At 40.3% G+C, this 21,456-nt stretch overlaps 4 protein-coding genes across 5 annotated transcripts, besides 1 other annotated feature; 2 read left to right on the plus strand and 2 right to left on the minus strand.

Moving 5' to 3' along the window:
* Nucleotides 1–8,361: 8,361 nt before the first annotated feature.
* On the plus strand, nucleotides 8,362–10,313 carry mthl6 (methuselah-like 6). The gene is made up of 7 exons (NM_176295.2): nucleotides 8,362–8,941; nucleotides 8,993–9,137; nucleotides 9,194–9,370; nucleotides 9,425–9,676; nucleotides 9,739–9,898; nucleotides 9,953–10,147; nucleotides 10,202–10,313. The coding sequence occupies exons 1-7, from the start codon at nucleotides 8,465–8,467 to the stop codon at nucleotides 10,236–10,238; spliced, it is 1,443 nt and encodes a 480-aa protein (NP_788473.1). The 5' UTR covers nucleotides 8,362–8,464; the 3' UTR covers nucleotides 10,239–10,313.
* Nucleotides 10,314–14,258: 3,945 nt separating this feature from the next.
* On the plus strand, nucleotides 14,259–15,879 carry Cyp316a1 (Cytochrome P450 316a1; the record flags this gene model as incomplete). The annotated part of the gene is made up of 4 exons (NM_139872.2): nucleotides 14,259–14,415; nucleotides 14,465–14,894; nucleotides 14,955–15,493; nucleotides 15,551–15,879. 4 exons carry the CDS (start codon nucleotides 14,259–14,261, stop codon nucleotides 15,877–15,879), a joined length of 1,455 nt encoding a protein of 484 aa, NP_648129.2.
* Nucleotides 15,880–15,951: 72 nt separating this feature from the next.
* On the minus strand, nucleotides 15,952–18,592 carry Cyp4d8 (Cytochrome P450 4d8). The gene is made up of 4 exons (NM_079237.3): nucleotides 18,424–18,592; nucleotides 17,051–17,504; nucleotides 16,423–16,979; nucleotides 15,952–16,362 (listed from the first exon to the last, which is right to left on the minus strand). The coding sequence occupies exons 1-4, from the start codon at nucleotides 18,578–18,580 to the stop codon at nucleotides 16,013–16,015; spliced, it is 1,518 nt and encodes a 505-aa protein (NP_523961.2). The 5' UTR covers nucleotides 18,581–18,592; the 3' UTR covers nucleotides 15,952–16,012.
* Nucleotides 18,593–19,605: 1,013 nt separating this feature from the next.
* On the minus strand, nucleotides 19,606–21,226 carry CG8539 (uncharacterized protein). 2 transcript variants are annotated; one of them, NM_001274591.1, is made up of 2 exons: nucleotides 20,316–21,226; nucleotides 19,606–20,232 (listed from the first exon to the last, which is right to left on the minus strand). In NM_001274591.1, the coding sequence occupies exons 1-2, from the start codon at nucleotides 21,026–21,028 to the stop codon at nucleotides 19,788–19,790; spliced, it is 1,158 nt and encodes a 385-aa protein (NP_001261520.1). In that variant the 5' UTR covers nucleotides 21,029–21,226; the 3' UTR covers nucleotides 19,606–19,787. The 2 variants fall into 2 exon arrangements, with proteins under 2 accessions (NP_001261520.1, NP_648130.2); NM_139873.3 differs by having other exon boundaries at nucleotides 19,665–20,232; nucleotides 20,316–21,066.
* Nucleotides 21,211–21,456: part of a mobile genetic element that runs on past the window's edge.

Here is a 21,456-nt window from a genome sequence, read left to right on the forward strand (position 1 = left end):
GCACATACGAAGATGTATTGAAACATTTATTTATTTTTGTTACATTTATCAGAAGTACAAGTTCAGTTCAATGTTATTAATCTTTATATGTGACTGCTGAAGTTAAAACTATTATACCTAGGTTAGGGTATTTCGAATGAGGGCTTTCTGAAACTTATTTTTCCCCCAAATGCCAAATGTCTCAGTTCTTGTTGTTGTCAAAAGTCGCACACAAAAACTTTGCAGTCCAAAGTTTTCAGCGGAAATTGTGCAGCTGTTTTGTGTGTGGAATTGTGAGACTCTTTGGCCTGCTCTTAAATATACTTGTAAAGTAAATTTGTTGAAATATTCATTTAATGGCTGCCACGCCCACTATCTGCGAAACGCCCTATGCTATCAGCATGTGCAGGGCATAAGCTTTCAATATGATTTTTCATGATTAAAGCGTGTGCCGGGTACGTTTTTATCGGCCGAAAGACATTTGCCCAACGATGCCGGAGTTCGATGGGAATTTTCTTATAAATTGTCGCCCCCCCCCAACAAATGTGTCCAGCCCCCCGCCACCGCTGTTCAACTTCATTGGGGGGTGAAAAACACCCACACACGCCGGCGTAATAAAGTGATTTTAAAGGGCACTTTCCCGCACTTTCCTTTCGCCTCGATGGGTATGCGTAAAATTTCCATTTGTGCCAGGCACTCAACTTTATTGAACTTGAAGTAGGGACTGCGATAATGTTTGTCTGATAGAGCGGCGAAGGCACATGTGTGTTGCTCCAAGATGTCCTGGCTTTACAATTCATTAAAATTTCATATAAACACCATGAACAATGGCCAGCGAACGTAATCCATTTTGCAGCTGCAACAGCACAGAGAACAAAATTTTCGATGAAAACTTGTTAAGTTGAAAAAATATATATTTTAATATAAATATATGCATATATATAATGTCTGCTATCATAGACTGTAACCTTCGTTTAATATTGCTGTAAGCAAAACTATCATGGCTAAGTAGAAAGTCCTGTTTGCACTGTGCACTGTTATTAACTGCTAGTTACAAATGCGCCACAATAACGGTATTAAATGCACTGCGAAAGCGTCAAGTCATAAACAGCTCATCAGTCTTGGGCGGGCGGTAAAGCAGCCGCTCCCATTCGCATTCCGCCCGAACGGTAATTATGCGCAACGCGCGACGCCGCTGCAAAAGTTGTGCTATCACAACTCATTGTCTCGGCGGGCAGGAAGTGCAGTAGGAAGTGGCAGCAACAGCAGCCGGCGGCAAAACATGCCACCAGAAGAGGGAAGTTGGGAAGCGGGTTGTGGGGTCTGAAATGCCTTTGCCTTTTGACGCTGATAATGCAATTTCCGCCAAAGAACCCCGTTTTATCCCCACGCCACTGGCGTAATTTACAGCCGTGCAATGTTTCATTTTTGTTGCGTCCTTCGGTTTCGTCCTTTAAAGCCAACTCAGGCAATTCCAACGGCTCAGTCAGCGCTGCTAGTTGCGGCTATTTATCTACATAAACTTAATTGAAAGCATTCAAATGCCTGGACGGCTGCGTGATGTGTCAACATCTTCTGATGCCGCATAATCCCACTCCGGTTCCACTGACCCATTCCCATTACCTATTCCTTCAACACTATAAAGAACTGGCCTCTGATTCGGACTTAAGGATATCCAGCTCTTCCATTTCTCATAATGAAAATCCTCAGCCTGAAAATGAAAATGATTGAAACGCAAGGACAACATTTTATTGGTGTTATATTTAAGACATTTTATAGAGAGCGAAAGTAGAGAGATCAAAGCTAGAAGGCTAAGGTATGGAATGTTACAACTGGAAAATATTGATATAGATAGAAGAAATTAGGCCACTTTCTTACAGGTCACCCCATAGACAGCATACTAGCATACTAGCTTTCAAGTACTGGGTATAGCAACAATGGACAATGAAATGAAGGCATTGCGCTTTTTCCAGCTTTTCCTCGCCATCGTCGTCTTTATTACAAATTGGTTTTGTGCACTCACCACTCGCATGTTTCGTGCGCAATTTGCACCACCGAAATGAATATGGAGCGCAGGGGGAAAACTCTCGACAAATGTGCAGGGAAAATAAATTGCAGAACACGAAAAGGTGAGCAGCTGAGGGGCGGAAACGTGTCCAACTCGCCACGTTAACGAAGTGAAATCGAAAGTTTGACTGCGGTCAGCGTTGGGTAGTGTCATTGTCTATCGCTTTTCCATATCACTACGAATACATATGTATATATAGCCCCACCAGCTCGTATATACATACATATCTCCCCCAGCTGGCTGTCAGATTGAATGGTTTATGTGTGACACCTTTGACCGGTCACCGAGGTGTTTTTCTGGCGGAGGTTTCCGCCGGTCAGACGAAATAAATTAAATTGCACCTGCAAGCCGGGGAAACTAAAATCGTGGGCTTAAAATCACAGAAGGTCATTTATTACAGCACAGTATCTGAAGAGTATTTGGTTATAATTACTAAAATGATAAGCTTTTTAGTAAGTTACCTATTAGCATTCATCATTACAATTAGTAAGTTATAAATGTTAAAGAATTGTATCCTCCTTATCTTGAACCAATGAACACCGATTTCTTTAATTTCCGGTCAAGTGATAAATTTGAATAAATTTTCAATTTAAAAAATTGCCTCGCGTCAATAACCCGCTTTCAAATTGCCTCAGTTTTTCAAAAACGATTATGCCCACCTTAGCTTCACACTGAAGGTCCTGTTGCCTGATTTCCGGATTTCCATTTTCTTTTATTTGCCCAGCAGAAGTCACGTGGCATTCATAATTCTTAAAATGACGCCATCAGAAATTATGTAGCAATGCTAAGTGCACCCAAACAGCTGTCCCCCACTTTTCCAGGAGGGGAAAACACTACGTGACCAGCATTCGTCGCCCCGAAATGCTGGGATTTTCCCTATTTTTTCATCTTTTTGGCAGGACAGTAGGGTAACAATGGGGAATTGATTTCGGGTTTTTGGCCAAGTGCGAGCTGATTATGGAATTAAAACATATTTCTGAGCTGCGAGCTCAAAACTTTAAGTGCCAAAGGTTGTCGCAGGGCTTCTCAGTACGTGACATTCTTTTGCTTTCCGAGTTTATCACGCGACAAGTTTTCCAGTTTTGCGCTTATTCTCCGCACACCCATTTTCATTTTCATTGTGCGATGAAAAAATAACTTTTCATGTGTACATGTATGTGTATATGTGATGTGGGCAAAAGGAAATGAATAAGCAAACGAAACTACAAAGAAGTTAACTACAAAAGCGGTCGGTGGGAAAGTGAACTTGGGTTACAAAGGAGAAAAGATCGTAGGAGTTTTGGAGGGCAGGAAAAACGCAGATAAATAACATTGAATGTGAAAACACAAGGGAAAAACGAAAAAATAAACAATACGCCTTTTGAAATGCTAAACGTGCCGCACTCACACACACACGCACAACCATACACCCAAACGTCTACAGCCACAAGCGCTTTTCACACATTTCACAAGGACGCTTCGCAGGACTCGTGTCCGTGTATTTTTATTAGTACCACATCGCACATCCGTGAGATACGCCTGCATCAGTTTATCTTGTTACTTGCCACCCGCTCAGTGGCAAAAACATTTATCTTGTCGCATTTATTTTGTAGCACATTAATTTCGCTTCGTGTTTCATTTGAAATTGACTTATTTGCATTCGGTTTAATTTGTACGAACATCAATACCAATCCGAAAAAAAATGAAAATTTGAAGGGATGTTGCGGCTGACACAGCCACAGGTGTTGCAGATGTCACATTTTTGATTGATGGAAGGCACACAAAATTATGAGATTTATTCGTCAACGTTTTTTATGTGAACCAGGGGTAATGATTTTTTTAACAATTTCCAAAAAAAAAAAAAAAAAACAATCTGGAGGAGATTTTTTCCTAAGTTTGATTAGCACTCTACTTGATTTCATTAGGTATTCTCAACGAAATGACAAATTTAAGTCCATATGACAATCAATATTCCTTAAAATTCCTAACTTTTTCAATTAATTTTAAATGTCCATTAAGTGTGCAACTGGAACATTTAGTGGCCAATAAGGGCGATTTCATTTAAGCCACTTAATTGAATAGATATTTGCCAATGCTTCACTGAATTGGGAACTTCAACTAACGAACTCAAAAGCCAAATGAAATAACATTAGCCACACGGCCGCAGTACGCAGTTCATGGACCACCGACGACAGACAAAATGCATTTTTCATAAAGCAGACAGTGGGGGCATGGGGCATATATACCTGGGTTTCGCCATGGGTAGAGATTTCAGGTGGATGGGAGGCACTTTTTTGGGGGGCGGACTACCTGTAGATGACGTCTATCGACAGCCAGAGGCTGGGGCAAGTTGGAAAATGGGAAATGGCCGAGAGCGCAAAATGTCAACCGAAATTGCGATTGCGTTAAAACTCTATAAATACGAGAGTAACATGCAACACAACAACGGAGTGCGGCCAAAAAGGACACGCCGATATGACAACAGCACAATCTAATCCGGTTATTGCATTTTAAATGTGCAACACACGGCCGCCCCGGGGGCGTGGCATTCCATGATTTTGCATTAAATTATTTGACAGCCAATTACTGCCGCCTGACATTGAAGGAACTGCAGTTCCTGGTTTTTCCTGGCTTATTCATTAGATCACATGAGAAAGTTCGACTATTGGCGATTGCAGCTCTTAATGCGCTTATCAGGAAGCCAACCAGCAGCAGAGCCAACTCTTTTTCAAATTTTAATGTAATTTAACAGCATAATAACAGCAGGAGTCTGCGGCCGGAAAACCACAATGCCATTATGCATACGATGGTGTGAAGTTCGGATTCCGTGCGAGTCCTGCAACAGTTGTTAGTCCTTGCCGCAAAATTTCAGGGTGCCACACTTGGCAAGCTTCCAGATGAAGATAGTATGGTATACTTCCAAGGTAAACACACTGCGGAAATTATAATGAAAATGTTTGGGGACTACCAAATATTCAACAAGGAATAGGTATAATATTAATATTAATTAATTTGGGAAATATCCACTAAGTAGATATATTGAACAATCTTTATACGATTGACTTGTAGACCATGACTAGATTATGACTAGAAAAGAGAGCTACAGCTTCAGCGAACTGCCCAAAATAACCAAGAAGTCAAGTAGGATCAATTCTGCTCATGCAACTGCTGGTTAATGATTAGATTGATTTATGTGCTTCAGAAATGAATGTGCAAACATACAAAAAATTATATTGAAATTGGTCCTGATTTGTTCTTGATGAAAGTGGACATTCATGAACTCGCAGAATGCCTAATCAATTGCGCGCACATTGAACACAAATCAAATTGCAAACTTGCCGCGTCCAACGATTTTTGCAAAAAACTTGTCCAGCATCCACATCCCGCACTCTACACTTACCATTGGCCCTATCCTGTTTGAAGATCAACTTTTGCTCAATTTGATTTTTCAGCAAAATAGCAAGAACTTTTGCCTTTTTACCTGCCCTTTTGTGTGCGTCTACTCTTGCTTGTCGTTAAACAAACTTATCCAATAAAACTTTTGTCAACATTGATTTAAGGCTAAAGAGGGTGCATATTATGGGAAAGTACGAATGGCGGGAGGAATTGGAAAATCATTTGACATTTCGTTTGCTTTTACCATAAGTCAAAAAATGTTAAGCCCCAAAGAAAAATGGAAAAAGTGTTATCAGGTGCTTTAAATACTTGGATAAAGTTTTAACCTACAAGGTGTGGAGTATCAGGTGAAAATGTATCTTTATGGGTAACTAAAGCGTGAATATATATCCAAGTCAAAGAAAGCATCTCAAGCTAAAGACTTTTGATTAAAATATGCTACTTGTACGCTGCACGTATTTATTTAAAGAGTTTCTTTACACTGCAGATACTTTTTGAACTGAATCCCTAATCTCTTTATTCAGCACACCTGGTATCTCTGTGGCAAGCACACCCTTTGACCCACTCAAGAGCACCAATACCAAACTCGGGATGTGGGCTTAAGTCAGTTCTTGTCTTGTCCTCGCAGAAACAAACAAACGAACGGAAAGTGTTGGCCAGGCCGCATAAGTAGAACAACAGGCCAAGAAAAGTTTTCCCTTGCAATGTGATATCGTTGTTGCTGTTGGTAGAAATGCATTTACAGTTTGCTGACTGCGGCAGCTTCTCTTTATCCACTTCTACTTAAGACTTTAATAGTTGCAAAAGTTTTCAGCGCGAGCTCACTGGCTTAAGTAGCTGTTCTGCGGGTTGGTGCTTAAAATGACTGTAAAACTGCCAACATAAATCTGGCCACAACACATCTTTTATGTTGCCACTAGACGCCAGAAGTTAATGCCAGCCACGTGAAATGAAGATTTAAAGAGTCTGAGTCGGAGGAGGAAGAAATGGATATCGATCAGATTAAAAAGTTCTGCACAGACAAGCAACAAATTGACGCGTATCTTTTGCATATTGAATAAAAGTCAAATTGTGTTTGGCATATTAAGCGGGAATCATTCGGCAAAGCCGTTGCAAAATCGAAAGGAAATCCCAAGCCACCCACAACCAAAAAAAAAAAAAAGAAAGTGGAAAATACCCTGCCCGTCTGGCGGGGAAAAGTGATTTTTCTTGTTGGACTTACGGCTTAGCGACACAGCAAATTTCCCCAGCAGATTCAGCAATTCTTTCTTCACTTGACAGCGGCACTTCAATGCCTTGAATGTAAATCAATATTGGTTAATCACAGTAGTCTCAAATTATTGTGTAAGTTAATATTGTTTCCTATTAAAATTACACATATATTTTTTTGGCTTTTCTCATTGAAATTACTGTTTACTCCATTTCAATGTTTGTGCCACTTTGTCTGGCTTAATTCTATTGACATTTAATTACTCATATTATTATGGCCAGAGCTGACTCATTGAAAATATTTTATATAAATATTTTCCTGCTTGCCGTTGTAATTCAAGCTTTTCGAATATATTCGAGCCATCGAGCAGGGCTCAAACCGCATTATTTTGTCAAATGGCGGGCTCGGCGAGGTGTGCTTAAAGAGTTTCGTTCTAAACTCAATCAAAAGGTATACCGCTCTATTATAGAATGAATAGAATAATAGCAATAATTTCATATATAAAAATTAAATAATTAATTTTATTTATTTAAAATTCTACAATATTATATGGGAAGCATCAACCCTCTCTGAATGATTGTCATCCACAAGGCTATAAATTTTCCGAATATCCCATATAGACATGCCAAATTTACAAGTGGTCAGTGGCAGCGACGCTAATGAGCCAAACGCAATGCAAATTGATAGCCCTTTTTTGACAGCCACGCCCCCTTTCTGTGGGGGCGCATAGCCACGAACAGTTTGGTGTGGCTTAAAGGATTAGCATCGTTATTTGTTAATACATGCACGAGCCGTGGGCGGAAAATGGAATATCATGTAATTGTTTTTAATTTCCATGCATTTATAATTCAACATTCGCTCGCGGCCTTATGAAAAGCTCATTTGGTTACGAGTGTCCTGGGTCCTTAAGTCCTTTCTACCTCGAAAGTGTTAATGAGCCGGCAGGCTGCCGTAATTATGCAAATTTTTAATGACTATGAAAATGGTTTCCGCGGAGCAACAAGTGCTCGCGTCTTGGTCCTTGGATCTCTATACCCCTCATACCCCTCTAAAAATGCCAGCTAATTCCATTTGACCCCAGAGGCCCCAAAGCAATCCATTTGCATGGCTACCAATAGCTCGTCGCATTCGTCGTACCAACCCAACCATTTTCCATTTAATCCCTACGATGTGAGAGCTCTGTACTGAGCTTACTGCTGGCATTCGGTCTTTAGATTTATACAGATTTTGTCAAACAAAACATGAATTCGCACTTTTACACACATATGTGTGTCTGTAAATGACTGAAAGGGAGAGCGTCGAAAGCCGATTTGGTGCCATTCAGTTGAAGCCCTTTAGGTCGTGATTCGCATATGGTCGAGGCCATTTAAGCTGATATCAGGCACATTAAATGTAGTAAAGGAACGTAAGTATGATAAAGGCAGCATCACAAAAGTGTCAAGTAAATGCAAATTAACATTAATTTAAGACTTGAATTCGTCTGTACTGAAACAGTACAATTAAAATATAATTAGCTATATATTTGTAACTTTTAAGAACGGATACTTCTGGGACCAATGTTTTTTGAACATAACAGATATCTACCATATGAAGTGAAATAAATAGAATTTTTCGGGACCATTTTGTTTCCAGATTTCAAATGAAATGAAACGCATATTTTTGCCAGTTTTTGATAATAAATATCAGGGGACTTGGCCAAATTTTAATACAATCTCATTTAGAAAAATAAAACAATTGCATGCCGATAAAATAATAAGTGATACCGAAAGAGAGCTTTTGATTAGAGTGAAATATGCTCATGCGGTTCAGTCGAGATCCAAAGTTTGCGCAGAATGCTTCTGAATATTTTAGCTATAATTCTTGTATTCGTAATTTCAAGCCAATCGGAGGCAGTTATTCCTGGATGTGATTACTTCGACACCGTGGATATATCTCATATCCCAAAGCTAAATGACTCCTATGCGTACGAGGAGCTAATCATTCCTGCTCATCTCACGGGTCTATATACATTTAGGCAACTGGCGGATGGATCACAGGAGCCAGTGAAGAGTCACTTAAGAGCATGTATCTGCAAACTAAAACCTTGTATCCGATTCTGCTGCCCCCGCAACAAAATGATGCCGAATAGTCGCTGTAGCGATGGACTCACAGAGAATCTGAAGCGGATCAATCCCTACTTGAAGATCACACTGGAGGATGGAACTATAGGAAAATATTACCTTCTCACCGACATGATCGTCTTAAGATATGAGTTTCGGTATTGCGAGAAGGTTGTTTCGGTACAGGAGGATCAGTACAAGCTATATGAGGTTAAGATTTCAATCTTTTTGAAGTATCTCAGTATAATTTGATATCTATAGAATGGCAGCTTTATGATTAAACCCGATGTAAACTGGACATTGAGCAAGCAGTGGTACTGCCTCCATCCCCGTTTGGAAGATCCGAATTCCATATGGATACTGGAACATGTATATATACCGAAGTCAATGCCAGCCGTACCTCAGGGCAAGCACCTACTATATCATCTAATCTCATCTCATCTAATTCTCTGATTTTTCCAGTCGGTACTATTTCCATGGTTGGTTGTATTCTCACGATTGCAGTGTATCTCTACATAAAGAAACTGCGAAATTTGCTTGGAAAATGTTTCATTTGCTATGTATTTTGTAAGTTTGTGCAGTACCTTATCTGGGCAGGAGGAGATTTGAACTTGTGGAATAATATTTGCTCCCTAGCAGGTTAGTTGAATCCATATTAAAGTTTGACTTAAAATATGCGTTTATTCTAAACAGGTTACACTAACTATTTCTTTGCTTTGGCTTCTCACTTTTGGCTCTCTGTTATGAGTCATCAAATATGGAAAAACTTGAGGTTAATCAATCGGGATGAACGTAGCTATCACTTTCTCATCTACAACATCTACGGTTGGGGCACACCTGCTATCATGACGGCAATTACATATCTGGTGGATTGGGCCTGGGAGGATAGACCTGACAAACTGAATTGGATTCCCGGTGTTGGCTTATATCGATGCTGGATAAACAGTGGGTTTTAGGGTAGAGTGTTTAAGCCAGTTTAAGACCAGTAATTGATTTTCTTTGAACAGCCTATGACTGGTCTGCTATGATATACCTATATGGACCGATGCTGATCTTGAGTTTATTCAATGTGGTCACGTTTATCCTGACAGTAAATCACATAATGAAGATTAAGAGTAGCGTTAAGAGTTCTACCCAACAGCAGCGAAAGTGTATACAGAATAATGAGTAAGCTTTAAGTATTTATAACTTACTATTTCTAATTCCATTCTCTTACTATAGTTTTCTATTATACCTACGACTGTCGGTGATGATGGGCGTGACTGGGATTTCTGAGGTAATAACTTACTTCGTCAAGCGGCACAAATTTTGGCGACAAGTCCTTCGGGTGCCAAATTTTTTCCATTTGGGTTCCGGTATAGTCGTATTTGTGCTATTTATTCTTAAGCGCAGCACATTTCAAATGATAATGGAGAGGTAAGAGCTTTTTGCTTAATAGATTTTAAAGTTACTATATCAATATCATTTTAGAATCAGCGGTCCGAGGAGACAACAACCTGCATCTTGATCAACCTACTAGTTTAAATAAATGCAAATTATAGATAAGTGAGCTCTTTTTTTTTATAAGTTTAGTATAGAGCAGTCCCTCTATGGTCAATAAATGCTTATAATCTTCTTATTATTGAAAAATTCTTTATTATTGATATTTAATCAATAATATATTTTTATTTTTTTTTTTTTTGTTAGAACAAAATGTCAATTGTCATCAAAAATATGTGTTTGTGAATAAAATCAAGTTCCGTAGGAAAATATGCACTTTTATGGAAACTCGCTTTTTCAATTAGTCCTTGCATACGCGCCAGGACCCCAAATCCTTCCACCTTCCCCACAATCCTCGGCTGGTGTCAGAATGCAAATGCAGATTTTTAAGCCTTGCGGCAGCTTTTGCGCAAACAGATTGTAAACAAATAAATGCCGCCGGCAGACACACAGATACTCGAACATTCGGTGGTCAGTGGCCAGATTGCAGCCTGAAATTCATTCAATACTTTATCTCACATGCATTGCACTTCACTTTTGAGCCACGTTAAGTTCAGTCTGCCGAAACCTTTTTCGCACTTAAGTGGTTAAATTGGCTGTGATAAATTGTTGCCGAGTCAAAGTTGCTGCCGCTGCGGGGCACCTCAAGTCACATGTGGTGATGGTGCGAGTGGGTGGTTGGGTGGCGTGTGCTTTTCTCCTCGGAAAATGCGTGAAAAGTCCACAAGCACAAAAAGTCTGGGAGGCTGGCTCTCTCTCATCTCATCACGTTCATTGAGTGCCTGTCGCTGACAGTAATCATAACGCAGTCATCAGCTCGTAATATTACGGCCGCCTGACATATGACATCTGGGAAAGCGGAAAATGGGGGCTCAGGGACCAAGGAAAAGGTATGCGTACTATTAATATGCCAGTGTGTGAAGGAGCTTTCATTCAGCGAGAATATACCATATCACTTAAGTTTTAATAAAAATGTACATAAGTACGTCACTGTCGTTTGGAAGTCTCAAAACTTCGTTTCATCGTAGATAAGAAACACTGCAAATATTTTTAAAAAACGCACATACCGAAAAATTAAACTTTATATTAAATAGTAGATATTCTCTTGTGAAGTAATACGTTCTAATAACTTTTTTTTCACTGTGCATTAAAAGTACTATTATTATCCAAGCGGCAGCTTATAATGGGCGGTACCTAATGGGTGATGGTTAATGGGGGTGGCGGTTAAGAGTTGGAATAACAGCAGGTTAGTGGGCGGTGGGGGCGTGTGCCTGAGACTGATGGAAACCTTTTAGCTTCAGTAGCCAAATGAAATGTCTAGCCAAGTATCGTTCATTCTGATTAGCTGTTATAATTGAGGAATTCTTCCACATTAAAGTTTCCCAACATGTGTGTCGGTATGAGCTGTGGCAGTAAGCAAATTTACACGCTTATCGCAGAAGTCGCATCAGGCAATCTTGATGTGCATATCATTTTTATGGGCAATTCATGCAAAATGCTTCCTGTGGCCAACAACACCAAGAAAAAGGACGATGCCAACGTGGAATACGGCGAAAAATTTTTCGCTCTGCACGGCTTTGCAATACCTTACAATAGTTGCTCTTACATTTATTGTTATTAAAAAAATATTACGATTTTTTTTCAAAATCTTTATATTCATCAAAATGTTTTATTATATTAATTTTGTACCTATTAGTCAGTGTAATCAAAGAACATCCAGTTAAACAAAATTTTAGATATTTTATTACTTTAGCCATATTTAAAATGCATTGTTTGTATATATGTACATTTGTATTTTTTTATATCATGCACTTCCTTAAGTCCTGTCAGCCCACATCCTCTACTTCAATTGTCATCACTTTCCATGTGTGTATGTGCTTCATTTCTGCCTCTAACTTGCCGGCTGACCGACTGCATTTGCAATTTAGGGGCAAAACGTACACTGCGTCTCAAAAAATAAAAAATGTTTTAAAATAAATAAATAAATTAACTAATCTTGAAATGAACAAATATTTTAGTTGCTTTTTCTTTACCAAAGTTAGAGAGAAATTTATATTTTATACTGTTTAGTGCATACATGTTTGAAAACAAGCACGCTTTGAAATGCTGCATATATATTAAAGTATATTCAAATGGAACATCAATTATGAATCGCACTGTATGTGTATCTATGCCTGTATCTAACTATCTGCCATTTTTTGCGAACCTGTGTATCTGCCGCCGAGGCGAACAATGGGAATGTAAATTGTTGCAATGTCTTTGTTTTAAATTTTTTCGCAGGAGCTCATATTCGGCAGGCTTGTGAAAGGATTTTTGTCCTGCCGACGTTTGTCGGTCTCGGTTTTTTTTCATTTTTTATTTTTTATTTTTGTTGTATTTCCCTTGTTTGGTGTTTTCTGTGTTTTTGCGTAACAGTCGTCCTGTTGGCTTTGTAGTTCGCTTACTTTTCATTGTCACCGGCGACGCTGTCATCAAATTTTTTGTTCATTTGCATATGCGAGACGGTGGCGAACGGAATGTTCGGTGTTTGGTGTTTGGTCACGTGGCCAGTGTAACCAGTGGCCATTGCACTCGACTCCAGGCGGAGAGTCCTTGTACTTGCGACTCGTGACATTGACGTATGAATGCCTGAATACCTGGGCCTCATAAATACATTCACACACTATGTGCAACTTTCGGGAAGTTCGGTATTGCAGAGGTTCGGAGTGCCTCTAGCCGGGTTCAACGGCCCACAAAATCCCCAATAAAACTGGCTTCATTAGCCGCCATTAGCCGGCTTTGTCTGTTTGTTGCCTCAAAGTGAAATTGTGCAGAAAAATGCCGGGGCTGGAAGCAAAAAACGAAGCTGGACACATGGCCCTTCTTGCCTTCTGCCATTTGCCTCTTGAATGCGTGCGGAGTGTCATTAAAGTTTCATCAACGCCGCAAAATGAAAATGGAACACAACAAACTCCGCTCGGTTTGAAGGAACACCCCAGTTTTGCCAACTCCCCGAGGGCAAGGATATATACAAGATACAGGAGATATACACAAGTGGCGGTCGGAGGGCAGGAAGGTCTGCTGATATTGTCATTACATGCTTGGGGGATATTTCTGTGGCGTAACCAAGGCAAATGTACTTTTGACAGTCCGAGTGCTGGAAACTCCTGAAACCTGAAAGGGTTGACCAACCCTCTCCGTTGACCCCGGCAACCGCAACGGGCAAAAGACAAAAGATTTGTTTGCTCGCCGGGACAACAGCTGCTTATGGCCCCAAGGCGTTCGTCCTTCGTCCTTTGCTGTCCTCCCCACTCGATTGCCCCCAAATTGGTTTGTTTAATAGTTTCGAATCGTGTCACCCGGCTCAGCAGCAATAAATGTTGGGTAAGTATTTAAATATTTATTAGTCACAACTATCTTTTATGGCACAGATGACGCAATTATCTATGGCATCCCATCCCCGAACGGGTATTGCCAATTCTTGACTTGGCCAATCAAGTTTGCTCACTAACATGAAATCTAAGCTTTACGAGATGTGGAAATAGAATCAAATTATGCCAGCCCATATACACTTTACTTAAATTTATAATAATTCATGCATAATTCTGAGTTGTTAATACCTATATTTCGCTTTTTATTGATGTACTATATATAGAAGGTTGCATTTTACGTAGCAACATGTTGCTTATACATTCGCAACATTTTGTGGAACTCATTGCAAGCGACGAAATGGAAATCTTATTTTTGTAACGATAAAATGTTTTGAATACAAAATCCTTTAAAATTGAACAAAATACATTAAAATTTCTTTTTTAAATCAAATTAATTTACAGAAGAATGATATAGCAGACTTATCTTAACTTATCCGGAGATTTTACTATCGCTTGGTTATTTTTTGACATACAAGGGGGTCCGAGCATCGATAAGATTAAACGAAATTTAAGACCCCTGTGAGATTAGCACTGCCCCTCGAACGCTCATAAACCGTGGATAGTATAGATGCAGGCGATTGCGATAACCTGCGATTAGCATAGACAGACGGGGACCGTGTTTTGGTTCAGTTGGCACCATGATCTTGACCGCCACATTCATTTGTTTCTGCCTGGCTTCGGCCTTCAACTATTTCAGGGCCCGCCGACAAAGGTCGCTGATCAAAAATCTGAAAGGACCCTTTACCTGGCCGCTGATGGGAGCAATGCACAAATTGCTATTTCTGACGCCGATAAGTAAGTTTCACTGAACTAAACTTATAATTTCTTATAAATATGCTGGCAGATTTCTTTCAGCGCAGCACCGAATACCTCACCAAATATGGTACCTTCAGTCGTTGTTGGGTCTTCCATCGCCTTTTCATTCCTCTGGCAGATCTAGAACTTAGCAGACAGCTTCTGGAAAATGACACTCATTTGGAGACGGGATATGAGCTGATGAAAGATTGGCTAGTTGGAGGAGTTCTCATGTGTCAGTCAGAACAATGGCAAAAGCGACATAGTCTTATTAGTGGTCTTTTCGACAAGGGAAACTTGGAACAGTTGATCGATTTAAGTCGCCACCAGACGGAGCAGCTGCTCCAAAAATTAGCGAAACAGGCGGATCAAAAGGTGTTTGATATCTGGTATACTGTGAGTCCTATTGTTTTAGATCTAATGGTAATGACCACCTGTGGTGCCAAACCCAGTGAGGAGTATTCCAAGAATCTAAAGGAGTAAGTAATAATAGGTGTTACTTGATGGCCCAAATAATTCAATTTTTTCACCTTTTTCAGTTTATCGGAGATCTATAGAAAACGTTTTTTGAGCCTACAGTCTGCAAACAGATTTAACTATTGGCTGAGTTCTCCTTTTATGAGAAAACGTCAGAATCGATTAATAAAAAGACTGAATGATGAACACAACAATCTCATGGCCATGCACCAAAGTCAAAATCAATTGAAAATTGAGAATGGTTTGGACATATATCAGCTAAGGCCAATACCTCTGAAGGACCATAAATCCTTATTGGAAATTCTCTTGGAAAGTAAAGATCCCCAACTTACAGGAGAAGAAATCTGTGGAGAGCTAAATACCTGTAATTACCTCGGGTACCAGCTTTGCAGTCCAGCTCTCTGTTTCTGCCTCGTAACAATTGCTAGAAATCCATCGGTTCAACAAAAGTGTTTGGATGAGTTAAATTTGGCTCAGATCAAAGATCAAGGATGGGACCTGGAAAAGCTAAATTATCTGGATGCTGTTCTGCACGAAACTATGCGTCTTTACCCACCACAAGTGATTGTCGGGAGGCAACTCAAAAAGGATTTTCCATACAGTGCGTATGAGCAATATTTTGTCTGTAACACACTCATCTTAATTCGATTTTCAACAGCACATAGCATCGTGGGAGATGCAGAACTTCCCTGCGGTTCAGAGATCTATATTAATCTCTATGAACTGCAGCGCAATGAGGTTCGATATCCAAAAGCAAACCACTTTGATGCGCAGCGATTTTTGGACTCTCCTCCGGAACTCCTGAGCTACAGTCTAGGTCCTCGATGTTGTCCAGCGAGAAAGTTTAGCATGCAGCTACTTAAAACATTGTTGGCTCCTATTTTGGCCAACTTTGAAGTGTTACCATATGGCGATGAGGTGCGCTTGGATTTGCGACTTGTTTTGGGATCATCCAATGGATTTCAGTTGGCATTAAAGCCACGATAGATTTTTAGAAAAGTAAAAAATGTCATGGTTATCAAGCCTATTATTATTTAACATGCGCTTAAACATATGATTATAGAATAATACTATATGAACCCGTTTATATTTTACCACTTAAACTAGTTAGTTGGTGTACTTAGTTATGTTTTCGCTTCCGCATTCCCAGCTGAAAACCCGTTTCCGATCGCAAAACGATATTAACAATGCACTCAACCCTTTGACCCATCGGAAGCAGTTCGTATTCCCTGACAATCTTGGCCAGCATCATCTTCATCTCCAGCTGAGCGAACTTCTGACCTATACAGTTCCTGGGTCCTGCACTGAATGGAATCATTTTAAATGGAGCCACGCGACTTCCATTCTCATGTCGTTCAGGGATAAATTCGTCCGGATTGGGAAAGGTTTCTGGTTGGCGATGTACACCAAAGATTCCGATTATAATCTCTGAGCCAGCCGGAATTACTCCATCTCCATGCACGGAATGGGCTGAAAAAATATTAAATAAATTACGATTATGAAAACTGCGATTAAATATAGGAATCCTACTGTATTTGAAGTCGGTCTGCAATTTGCGCCCTACGATGGGCACTGGTGGATACATCCTCAGCGACTCCTTGATGACGCACTCCATGTACTTGAGCTCCCCGAGGTCACGAATGCTAACCGGTCTGCTTCGATCGGTGCCGAGCACCTGAACGATCTCCTCCAGCATCTTTGCCTGCACCTCTGGATGCCTCGAAAGCTCGTGCAGGCAGAAGGACAAAGCACTGGTGGTGGTATCGTGACCCTCGAACATGAACGTATCCACCTCCTCGCGAATCTCATCGTTGGTCAGCGGTCTGCCATCCACAGTGGACATCAGCAGGACGTCCAGCAAGGCCATTCGCCGCTTGGAGCCCACATCCTCATCGGCAGTGTCCATCAATTTGGATTGTTGATCCTCTAAAGCCTGACGCCGCTTCTCGATCACCTTGATGGTGAATTCCTGCATCGTGCGAATGAGCTGCGTTTGGCGCCATTTCAGGTGAGGATGGGTGAGTGTGAAAAGCAGCTCCACCTGCAGATAAACTGACATGAATCGCCAACTTAGCAGAGCAGTGCATCTGTGTGGGAATACAAAGTGGTACTTCATTTTTCAATAATTTATTTCAAAATTGTATGGGGTACCACTTACTCATTGACTGCTTCAGCGTATGGAGTACTCTCGTTGGCCTGGGCATATATTTTTGTGCCCATTGCTGTTTCGGCTATTATGTCCAATGCTGCTGCACAAATGCTCCGATAAACATCGAACGTATTTCCATTGGCCTTTTGTGCCAATCTTTGGACACAAATGTTCGATTGCTGATCGAATACCTCGACAAACTGCTCCAGAATCGAGAAGTGGAACGTGGGTGTGATGATCTTGCGTCGTTGGTGCCACACTTTACCATCGCTGAGGAGCAATCCATTGCCCAGCCACTGGCCAAGTACTTTGTACACCGGATGCTTCACCAGATGCTCCTGGCTACTTAGCAGCTGCTCATTTAATTCCGCATCGCCGCTCATTATCAGCAGGCGATTAAAGATCCACACTCGTTGAAGGTGACCAAATTTCAGCACGTACTCTCGTCCCACTTTTATGAAAGCTGATATTTTTACAAATATACCCAGAAGTAATTATATTAAATACCAAAATAAATCAACTACAATGATTAAAGAAGAATGCATATAATTTACTTATATGTGTAGTAGCGATATGCATTTTCTTTCTTTCTCTGCTCAAAAGTTCTCATTGATAAGAAATCTTATTAGCCAGTGGCCATTCATTAATAGCTTAGCGATAATAAGTGAGATTCTGAATGTTTGTTCGGAATAACAAAATATTATTAGCTTAAGATTAAGTACTTCGTTTTTTAAATTACTTAGTATATTTAGTGTTAGAACCAATAAAATTTCTTGATAATGTTAAGCCATTCAAAATTTTCCGCTATGCAAGATCCAAGTGCATAATTATTATTCGCTAGCTAAAGTGAATTCATTTAATGTATTTTATTGTTGATCTGGGTGTGAGAAAACCGGTTGACATCTAATATAAATTGTTCATTTTCCGGTTGCGTGAAATTTTTGAACAAAAAAGAAAAACAGAAACCTAGTTATTTCTTATCAGTGTGTTAAAACAGCAGCAGTCACGAACAGCTTTTCAGTTATGAGTAATACATACATACATATTACAAAAAATTATACATTTTAAGGTAAATTAATCGGATGTTAACTTAGTAAAGTTATTTCAAGTTTTGTAAATCTATTTCTAATAATCTGCTGCTCTTCACTGGTTTTACATATCAAAATCTTTACTGAGGAGCAATTAAATAAAGTAAATTGCATATTTATTGATGGCAGTTTTAATATTTTTTTCTCAATGCACATACAATTTTACCGCTTATATAAAATATTTAAATCTATTAGTAATATACTTATGCGGCCTTTGAATTTGAAATTCAGATTCCACCGAATATACTAAGCCTATTTAAACGTATCAAACATTATGTTTTAGCCACTACTCACTTTTGGGGTTCAAACGGAGCATGAGTTGCATGGCGCCAATGAGTGGTGGACAAATGGGTCCCGGCAAATTGGCCACTTTCCGCCGACGATCGGCCTGGCCCAGATGAATGATCCAGCCCGCTCCGAAGAGCAGCACAACCAGTAGAAACAGCAGCATGTTTCACTCTGAATCGCCAACCAAGCCGAACGATCCGAGCGTTCCGAGAGCGAAATGCCTATACTATATCTAATCGGAGTAGGACTCAAATGTAACTCAAAGTGCAGTTGGCGAAGCTTGATAGTGATAATTGCGCTAATCTGCGTAAAATATTCTATGTCGGCCAGAGTGAGTGAATTTATTAAGTACTTGCATTTCTAGTAATTATATCCAGGCCCTGGACAAGATAACCAGAAGCTCTCCAGGCCATTGACATTCCGCCCTGGGTGGTAAAGTGTATTTTTCTCCTTTTTTTTTTTAAGTAATTTCCGTTAGAGACATTCGTGCGGAAATTAAAACATTTGACCCAACTCCCGCGCAGAAAGTGCATGAATGGATAGATGGACAGATAGATGGCTGGGCGACTCGTCAGCTGGCCAAGAGCTGCCTTCGAAAAAACTAATTAACAGCGACTTCCTGGGCCAGGCAACTTTGACTTTGTAATGGCATTTTATTATTTTAAATACTCACCATATCCACAATATCCAGCAGAACGAGAGCGCAAAAATGCAGAGTGAGGGAAGTGTTTTTAATTGTAGACAGTGGATGTGAATTTTCAATTTTCACAATGACTGTTATAAATAAAATACTTGGATATATCTCGCTTTCGTTTCATCTCCGTTGGTCCGCGCGCACAGAAAGATTTTCCGCATTAATTTTGCATATTAAAAATGCAATTTGTTGCGTTAATTGCAGCATGTGAAATGTATCGGACAATGCGAGTGATATGCCGGTTTCCCCCCACCCGAAAAACTCTGCCCTCTTCCACGCCAGCGAAGCAGCCAAGACCCATTGATAGCAAGTGCAAACAAGCGGACAACGAGGCGTATGCGTAATGCCAGAGCCGCAAAGGGTGGGCGATGGGACGATGGGTTTCCCTTGCTGGATATTAAAAATATTTTAAAGAGCGCAAGTGAGAAAGTGAAATTTCGCAAAATGACTGATAAAAAAGATATATCAGAAGGTATATATGGTAAAAAATATATGGTAAATATGGTAAAATACAGAACTTACAGTGTAAAAACAGCAAGACTTTACAAGATTTAATTTGGTTTTTATAATTATATAGTTACTGCTAGATAACGAAAAAAAACTACAATACAACAAAAAGTTTATCAACAAGCTCAATAAGTGCTTTAGATAACTTTTCTAATCTAGGCAGTTTGGCTTAAAAAAAATTGCAGTTGGTCAAATATGTAAAGAAGAGGCAAACTGTTGCAACCATTGAATTAAAGCCCAAATTTCGTGTTGCAGCGTTTTCAGCAAGTTTAACCATTGGGTTATAAGAAATCACCCTGGATGGAGGATATTTCTCAATGGTCTTCTCGGCAAACGCTTTAATTCCCGTCCAGGACTCTTCAGCCAAATGCCGTATATCTCTGGCCGGAGGAAAGAACTTGTACTCCACATGATCCCTTCCCGTTCCAGACATCTCGAACACAAAGGATAGTGGAAATCCTGCAAGCAGTGCGTAGTCCATGCTGGTGCCACCAAATGTTCCGGCATATTTAGCATATTGCCACGTCTTTATAAAGGTGCCCGTGCTTTGCAAAATTCTATCAGCAACAAATCTTCCGATTTCGTCATGCTCCTTTTGGTTTGACACTGGATCTCTACGTATATAAATGATATAAGTAAATTATAAATCTGAAATCGTCATAGTCATACTTTAATAAGATATTAGCTTCCAACTCACGTATCGTAGACCCAAGGATAGAAGACCGATCGGTTTGCCGTGTGCAGTGAGAGATACATTACAGCCCGTTTGCTTTCCACTAGGCCGTGCATTATGTCGCGCACTGTACGTGCCTCCACCTCTGAGAATGGTGAACTACCAGCGTAGTTCTCATCGCAGGGATCCTTTAGTTCTGGAAAACCCACATTCCAGTCAACGGCAAAATTCCTGTTGAGATTGGTGCCAAAACAGTTGCCGCCATTCGGTGTCCTCGTGTTTCTCCAGTATCGCTCTGTGTTCCGTGAATACTCGTAGCCATCTGGATTTGCCAGTGGCATAATGTGCCAATCGTAATCAGTCAAAAGGTCGGAATTCTCCGCAAACTCCACCACCAGTTTATGGATGGTGAGCAGGGCGGCGGCGGGAGTCATCCACTCACGCGAATGGAGGGCAGCATCCAAGAATATCACTCTCTTTCCGGGACGTCCATCTCCGTTGGTTATTATCGCCATTTTCAGGGCTCTGTTCTCGTAGGTCCGAGCCACATCCTTTAGGGTCACCCGGTTACTGTGGGACAGAGCCAGCTCATCCAGATACTGCATTATTCCATCGTAGCTAAGGTAGTTGTCCAATTGGAGCATAAGGCCTCTTCGCCGGCGGACTTCCCTTGCTTCAGACAGCTGATTCACCACAATCGTCACGAGAACGACGATCCCGCACAGAATTTTCCACATGTTGCCGGAATGCCAGTGTGCCGGGAACTAACTCTGAGCACTCAGAGTTCGGTTTTATAAGTATATTCAAGCTTGGAGAGATAATGCCATAAAGGGGGTTTTATGCTGACAAGGTACTATTGTAATCAATTTTTCCTGTATAATTGTTCATCCCTTTTTTTTTATTGTATTGCTTCAATTCACAATTCACAATTCGATCGCCGACGTGTGAAGACGTTTTTATCGTGCTCCGCACAAAATCGGTTGTTTTGAGTGAAGTGAACGCCAAATAAAATAAACTAAATAAAAAAATCTGAAAGCGAAAGAGACGCTCCATGCGATGCAAGATCGCTTAAATACATAGTGAATTGTTATCTTAAATAATAAAACTATGAGTCAGAATGACACTCGCGCCCAGCGTCAGCGCGAGCATGACGAACGCCGACTCT

This window comes from Drosophila melanogaster, chromosome 3L, assembly GCF_000001215.4.
Source record: "Drosophila melanogaster chromosome 3L".
In the NCBI taxonomy this organism is placed as follows: Eukaryota; Metazoa; Arthropoda; class Insecta; order Diptera; family Drosophilidae; genus Drosophila; species Drosophila melanogaster.